This window comes from Apium graveolens, chromosome 7, assembly GCF_009905375.1.
Source record: "Apium graveolens cultivar Ventura chromosome 7, ASM990537v1, whole genome shotgun sequence".
NCBI lineage: Eukaryota > Viridiplantae > Streptophyta > Magnoliopsida > Apiales > Apiaceae > Apium > Apium graveolens.
This window is the reverse complement of record NC_133653.1, coordinates 246,916,494-246,925,021: the sequence shown is the minus strand read 5'-3', so window position 1 is coordinate 246,925,021 and position 8,528 is coordinate 246,916,494. Positions and strand designations below refer to the sequence as shown.

Sequence of the window (8,528 nt, the reverse complement as noted above, 5' to 3'; positions counted from 1 at the left end):
CTTCATGGCTTGGAAGTTTACATGTACAAGCCTTAAGTGCCAGAGCCAGCTCGTTTCTTCTACTTTAGACAGTAAACATAATGGCGAATTTTCATCGATGTGAATCTTATACAAACGATTTGGTGATCGGTTAACCTTCATTAACAGCTTTCCATTTTCGTCATTCACCCAGAGAAAGTTTCCTTGTAGCATAACCTTATTCCCAGATTCTGAAAGCTGTCCTAAGCTAATGATATTGTTCTTCAACGTCGATATGTAGTAGACATCTTTTAGGCATCTCTATTCACCATTCTTGTAGCGAAACATGATGGAGCCTTTCCCTTCAATTCTCACACTGGAGCCATCACCAAACTTCACAACTCCAGACACACCTTCATCCAAGGTCGTGAATTTTGTCTTTCTTCCTGTCATGTGGTTACTGCCACCATTGTCCAGATACCACAGGTTTGAATCATCACCGTGCCCACTAGAAACCAACCTTGGATTTGAACTTTCTTCATTTAATATAACAACATCACCATCCCTTTCTTTGCACTCCGTGAATAACAGAGTTGGCTCATCGTCCTGGCTTGCCTGGGTCAAATTTGCCTCATGTGACTGTCCTTTGTCGCGATCCTTATCTCGACATGATGGCTTCCTGCATTCTGCAGCGAAATGCCCATAAATATTATAGTTGAAGCATTTTACGTGACTCTTATCTTTGTTGTCTCTGCTGTCTCTGTGTGTTGTGTGTCCTCTTGACTTGTCTTCTCCACGATTCTGATATCCTCTTCCAGAGTTGCCACCTCGAGGAAAACCTCTGCCTCTTCCTCGATAATTACCATTACCTCGACCTCGTTGACCACCAAAACTTGCACCACCATTTTTTTTGGATCTCTTGGACCACGTTTCCTGTGTAAGCAATAATTGGCCACCAGTAATCTCTATTTTCCCCTCGATTCTCTCCTTATGATCCTTTAAACGACCCACTACTTCTTCCACTGTCATTGTCTTGATGTCTCCAAATTGCTCTATATTCGAAGCAATTTGAACAAACTTCTCCACGACTGCACTCGATTCCCCCATTGTTTCTCCAAGAACTCGAATATTTATTACAATCCCACTTAACTTCATACAGAACTCATCTATATTATCCGTTTCCTTCATACACATTTGTTTTAATTGATTCCCATGCTTCTTTAGCCGTTTCCTTTTCAGCAATGGCCAACAACACTTCTTCAGGTACTCCTTGATATATGGCTGCAAGGGCGACTTGAACCGTTTTGTCGTCTACGGTTGCTCCGGGATCTGACTGCTCGATAGCTCCCCAAACTCCTTGAGCCTTCATAAACACCTTCATTTTAATGGACCATGTTGTGTGGTTGCTTTTTGTTAGCATAGGATAGTTTAAACCCACTGTACCTCCTTCCTTCGCCTTGGACGTTTCCATAGCGTCTTTCTTGTTTTGGGCTGATACTTTGGCATATACAAGCCTAAACCTGTGGGCTCTGATACCACATGTACAAACTAAGAATCTAATTGTGTGTATGTGATGTGCTGAGAAAGGAAAACAGAGTTCTGGAACTAGTTGTTATTAAAACAAAAGCAATATACAAGTAATATAGAAACAGTGCACATACAAGTCGTGGCAACAAACAAGGAAACTGACATCCTAAAAACAAGCAACTACCTGCACTTCCTATAATACAGCTAAAACACTAGCTGACTTATTCAAATTTCAACATAAACGTTAACTAAAAACACTGAACTAGTTTGGATCAATAATTAATGCCCACAATGCTAAGTTAAAGCCCAACAAACTTACACTGTGCGAATACATCCAGGGGCTTAAATTTGCTCTCCGTTTTGTACTTTGCTATATGACTATACTGGTTTTTATACGCAAACTTAATTTTTAAAGAAATATACACTGTATTTTGTCTTGTAATCCTATCTCTCTTACTAAAGTATTCAGACTACAGAAACCAACACTGATAACAATTTATTGGACTAAAGCTAATCATGTAACTTTGCAGGATGTTATACTCGGCGGTGGTATGAAGTTCCTAAACACTGGGTGCAAGATGACAGAAGGGGGGAATCTATATTTACTAAGAAACTTCATGAGAAGCAATATTTTCGGGTGCAATTTGTAACTGACCGGACTACTTGGTCAAAATGCTTTAGAGATGAGCGGTGCTATTTAAAATTTGAACGTTTAGCTCAGATGCATACAATCTAGATTGTTCCACCAGAAAGCATGAAGCAAAGGCCAGTGATCATTTGAATTCATGCTTAAAAAATACATAGCAGATTAATAGAAACAACAAATGTTGCAGAAACAACCGGCTATGTCTCACCTAAGCCAACTTGCTAACCTAAAATATATAAATATATATATATGGAGCTACTCTAATAAAAACCAATTTTAAAATATAAACTAGAAATCAAATAATTTCTTTTAAAAATTACTTCGAAATAAAACATATATGGTATGCAAATTGATCGTTGAGAGATGTAGAAAAATACAGTGAAATCGGATTTTAAAAAAAAGTTACGGTTTGACGGGAAAAATTAAATTAAAAACGGAGAGGAAAAGCTGAAATTGGGTATGGGATGGTGCAAAGTATTTGGGTGGAGTGCTTTTAGGGAGCCATTAGATTGGGTTGATCTAATGGTTGAGATTAGTTCTAAGTTTCTATTTTAAATTTGGTTTGTATTTAATCATTCCCCTGTATAGAATAAAAACTAGAAACCAAATAATTTTTTTTAAAAAAAATAATTTTAAATATAACACATATGGTATGCAAATCGATCGTTGAGAGATGATTGGGTGTGGGAGGGTGCAGAGTAGTTGGGTGGGATTATTTAGGGGGACCATTAGATTAGGTAGATCTAATGGCTTAGATTGGTTCCTACTTTCTATTTTAATTTTAGTTTGTATTTGATCATTCCCATATATATATATATATATATATATATATATATATATATATATATATATGGGCCCCTATCCACAACCATAGTTGGATAGAGGTCCCCTTACAACCACCAAATCAGGACCGTTAAATCTGTAAACGGAAGGCTGGGATCCGCCACAGCCGCAATGTTTCATTGCGGAACCAGCAATGAAACATTGCGGCTGTGGCCCACATCTCAATTTCCCTTTTTGCCCTTTTTCTATATTAATTCATTTATCAATACTCTTTTATCTACATAAATATTAATTTAATAAGATATTATTCTTAATATTTCTGATTAAAGACTGTATATTAAAAAATACTATAGAATATTTTTATAGTATTATTAAATATTATATTTAATATTTAATATTTAATATTTTAAAAGTATTGAAACATTAAAATGAAAATAATATATTCAAATATTTAATAATTAATATTATAATAATAAATGAAAATATTTTGATATTTACTTATTTTAATTATTCAATTTTTTTAATAATAAATGAAAAATATTTGAATATTTGAAAATATTAATAATATTAAATATTATATCGAATAACAAATAAAAATAAATCAACGACCGCAATGTTTCATTGCGGAACCCGCAATGATTCATTGCGGTAGTCGTCCTCCTTTACACACAGACACACGCGGAAACTACCATTATACCCGACCCAATCCAGAAACAAACACAAAACAGGGCGATTGAAAGCGATTTCAGCGAAATCAAACAGCTCGTGCTATCTCCTTTAATCAAGCAGCTTTTTTCTTCAGCTTATATACACGCCTAATCGAGGTTTCATCATTCAAATCGGGTAACCCGTTCAGCTATCACGAAATCAAGCTTTAATCAGGAATCGACCTACACTTTGGAGTCGAGTTTTAAGCTTTAATCGGCATTTTGTAGCCTCAATCAATCCATCTAAACAGGTTTGATTACTTTGTAGCCTCAATCAATCTATTTTGTAGCGAATTTGATATTATTTTGCGGTCTTTGATGTGCATTTTGATTACTGTGTAAATTAAGTAGCGTGATTGAGCTTGAAATCGTAATTTAAAAATCAGAGAAATGGGATGGATTAATATTGACTATTGAACCAAATCAGAGAAGTGGAGAAATGTAATAAATAAGGGTTTGTAGTCTGTCATTTGGTCTCGAGTTTTCTTGGTCACTTGTACTACCTGCTGAGTGCTGATTCTTACTTGGATGATTTATTATCTATCATTAAATTAAAAAAAATTCAGTCTGGATATGTTACATTGATAATCTTTATAATAATCATTATCTATTTAGATTAGGAAAAAGAAACTGATAGTAGCAAAGTATGTACAACATAAGAGGTAGTAGGTAAAGTGATTCCAATCCGCTTCTATAAGAATCGCACACAAACATACACAGGTGTGTATTATAAAGTATATTTTAGATAGATTAATAAATTTCTGAAACGATTAAAATGATACTAATTTTTTAGGTCCAGATAGTTGATCAAAATGATCTAGGGCATGGAAGGATCTTGTCTGGTTTTTTAAGAAGTGTTTCTTGTCTGGTATCAGTGATCACTGTGTTATCCTCCTTCAGCTTATTCCCAACTTGAGTTTCATCTTTGTTGTGAGTTCTGTCCTGCTTTTCATTCTCAGAAAGAGATGGTTTTTCTTGATTTTCACAATCATCCGCATGAACATCCTTAACTTCTATCATTTTTGTTATCGTACAGTAATCCTGGAAAATTAATAATGATCTTCCTTTAGCTACATGAAGCATCAATAACAAGCAACATCTGCAATTCACTAAACTATCTAGTAGTATGTGATTAGATAAAAGAAAGAGAAAAATGCAGATTATAATACAGAAGCAAAGTAGTCCAATCCACTTTTGGTGCTCGTGAAGAAATCAATTACCATTCCCGCAAAAAGAACAATAAACACTTTGCTTCAACTTATTAAAATGATAGTCATTACGGCCTTGATTGAGAGGTGGAGGCCAGAGACTAACACATTCCATCTGCCGTGTGGGGAGATGACTATTACTTTGGAGGATGTTTATATGATTCTGGGATTACCGGTTACTGGCCGTCCTCTGACCCAGGGCGAGCTTGAGCACCCGAAGGCGTGGTTCATGAAGAACTGGGAGGATTCGTCTATGTCAGAGCAGGAGCGCAGGGAGTTCTATAAGGATGGGCTGCATTTTAACCAGCTGAGGAACCGGTACAGGGCGAGAGCTGATACCAGAGATATGGATGCTGCTCAGATTGAGGTGCAGTGCAGAGTGCATACACGGGTCTATATGTTATTTATTATTGGAGGCGTGCTTTTCCCTACATCTTCGCGGGACGTGGTGCATCCCCGGTATATGCAGCTACTGATGGAGGAGTCGGAGATTCGTGATTATGCATGGGGTGCATCTGTTTTGGCATACTTGTACAGACCACTGACTTTGTCGGCTGATAGGTCTGTTCGCACCTTTAACGGGTGTAGTCTGCTATTGATGTTGTGGGCTTACGAGAGATTGGCACCCGGGAGGCCGGAGATTGCGCCTCAGCAGGAGATTCGGTGGCCGAGGGCGTACGCGTGGGCCGAGCCAGTGAAGGTTAGTAGAGTAAACCCCCACCACCATACACGTAACTACCGAGGTGATTTGGACAGTTTACAGCTATAGTGGGTGACATGGCAGCCGTATGCCAGACTTTACGAGAGAGAGGCTGATCCTGATGATGTTGATGCTACTCATTTCCCGGTGTGCTGTCATATGGCTCTTGGTCGTATCCCGCTGGTGGCATTTGAGATCATTGAGTACCAGTATTCTGATAGGGTACTGAGACAGTTTGGGATGTGCCAGCATATACCGGATGATCCGTTTGACCACGCTGTTCTGAGGTTGGAGAGACAGTCTTCTTTTCAGCGGCCTCACCATCTTGCTATGCATCAGCAGTATGTTGCCGAGTGGGAGAGTTATGTGGCTACGGGCGGGCCGAAGATTGTTGAGGGCGGGTTTGTATCTCTCGCCGAGTATATGCAGTGGTATAGACGGGTAAGTAAGATGAGGATCGCTCGTTGTGTACCCCCTTGAGCACGATATCATACAGCCCCGTGACTGGTACCCTCAGCAGATGATGGGTGATGCGGTATGGTATTCTTCACTTGTTTCCAATTGTAGTCTTTACCTATTTTCCTACAACTATTTAGGTTATTTTCCCGTGAATTATCGTTAATTCCCTACAACTACTTGTAAAATGGATTAAATATGAAAATAAGGACTTATTTAGGTTAATTTCCCGTGAATTATCATTAATTCCCTATAACTACTAGTAAAATGGATTAAAAATGAAAATAAGGACTTATTTAGGTTAATTTCCCGTGAATTATCGTTAATTCCCTATAACTACTTGTAAAATGGATTAAAAATGAAAATAAGGACTTATTTAGGTTAATTTCCCGTGAATTATCGTTAATTCCCTATAACTACTTGTAAAATGGATTAAAAATGAAAATAAGGACTTATTTAGTTATTTTCCCGTGAATTATCGTTAATTCCCTACAACTACTTGTAAAATGGATTAAAAATGAAAATAAGGACTTATTTAGGTTAATTTCCTGTGAATTATCATTAATTCCCTATAACTACTTATAAAATGGATTAAAAATGAAAATAAGGACTTATTTAGGTTAATTTCCCGTGAATTGTCGTTAATTCCCTATAACTACTTGTAAAATGGATTAAAAATGAAAATAAGGACTTATTTAGGTTAATTTCCCGTGAATTATCGTTAATTCCCTATAACTACTTGTAAAATGGATTAAAAATGAAAATAAGGACTTATTTAGTTTAATTTCCCGTGAATTATCATTAATTCCATATAACTACTTGTAAAATGGATTAAAAATGAAAATAAGGACTTATTTAGGTTAATTTCCAGTGAATTATCATTAATTCCCTATAACTACTTGTAAAATGGATTAAAAATGAAAATAAGGATTTATTTAGGTTAATTTCCGTGAATTATCATTAATTCCCTACAACTACTTGTAAAATGGATTAAAAATGAAAATAAGGACTTATATTATGTAAAAAATTATGTAAATAAGGACTTATATTCTTCTCCTCATCCACATCCACTCGGTAGAAAAAATTGCCATCACTTTATTTTTGCAAGTCTCGTAACAAAACCAATCCACACTCCGCATCACCGGAATCAAAAACCCGTCTTCAAATGTCACGTATTACATTTCGTACGTCTTGAGCGGAAAAACCAATTTTTTCAATACCACCACACGTCTCACTAAGTAAATTCATCACTTTCGGGGTCTCGATACCCGATTTGTTGAATAACTCAATCAAAGATCGGGTAAACGGATCTATGTTGCGTGATCTTTGCATGAAATTTACCTTATCCGATGTAACCATAGCATGATTGTGCTCTAGGTTGACCTTGGTTACTTCTCATTTGTTTGAGCTTACTTTGTGAGCAACACACACATACGAGAACGACAACAAGTTCGAGGAATAACATCTCGAGGTCGTTTCCCTTTAGCCCTATCTTCAACTTCCAAGGGTTTTGGGCCCAATCTTCCACCCTTTCGACATATATACAAACGTGACGATATACCACCATTTCTTGAATGCTTATGACTACTTCGAATAATTATCTCGAACCCTATACTTCAACCATAACCTCGATAAAAACTTTCCGCTTCATCCAACGAATCAAACATCATACCAACACAAGGAACTACATCATTCATATTTCCAATAAAATTTTCATCATTAATTTTATCAATATCATCGCCATTAAAAGAATCATTACTATCATTGGAATCACCGTGAACATCGTGATTCTTCCAACCGAAACCAACATCATCATCACTATGCGTTTTTCGCTTTCCCGGATCATTAACTTTATCTTCAATACTATCAACATCTATTACTTCATCATCATTAAAGATTTTACGATAAACCCTCTTTTTTGTGTGGGGGGTAACATAATTAAAATCGTTATGATCACTAGATGAACTTGAATAATCAAATAAATAAGAAGACATGGATGTTGAATACTAACCTTTTTTTTCAGAAGAATAAATTTGAGCAGAATGTTAAGAAGCAGTAAAAACGGCAATGTTTCAAAAATACAGACATTTTAAAGTAGTTGTGTGCATTAAATGCACGGCCACAATGTTTCATTGCGATGGCCGCAATGAAACATTGCGGCACTGTACAAACCCCCAAGCCAACAACTGTAAATATTTGCAGTTTAAAAAAAACTTTACAACGTACCCCAGCAATGTTTCATTGCGGGGGGAAGTGTCCACCGCAATAAAACATTGCGGTTGGGTTGTTTATTTTTGTTATTTTCTTTAAAATTAGAAAATTAATCAAAAAAAATTATAAAAAATAGTTTCTAGACTTATTATATTTCATTTAATATGTTAAATGTTATTTTGAAAATATAAATGTTTATAAGAGTAACTTAATTATAATATGCAACTATTTTACATAGTTTTGTGAAAATTTTGCATAATAGTTATGTCAAATGATATTTCTTGACATGTAAGTTATAAAATACAAATTTTGACGATCAGGATCAACTTTAC

The 8,528-nt window shown here is 36.0% G+C and overlaps 1 protein-coding gene across 1 annotated transcript; it reads right to left on the bottom strand.

Annotated features, from left to right (window-relative positions):
• Nucleotides 1–279: 279 nt before the first annotated feature.
• LOC141674607 (uncharacterized) lies at nucleotides 280–1,065 on the bottom strand. The gene has a single exon (XM_074481318.1). The coding sequence runs from the start codon at nucleotides 1,063–1,065 to the stop codon at nucleotides 280–282; it is 786 nt and encodes a 261-aa protein (XP_074337419.1).
• Nucleotides 1,066–8,528: the final 7,463 nt, after the last annotated feature.

What these genes read in the sequence shown, in the direction of transcription:
- LOC141674607 (XM_074481318.1), bottom strand. Translation starts at nt 1,065, where the DNA reads ATGGGGGAATCGAGTGCAGTCGTGGAGAAGTTTGTTCAAATTGCTTCG.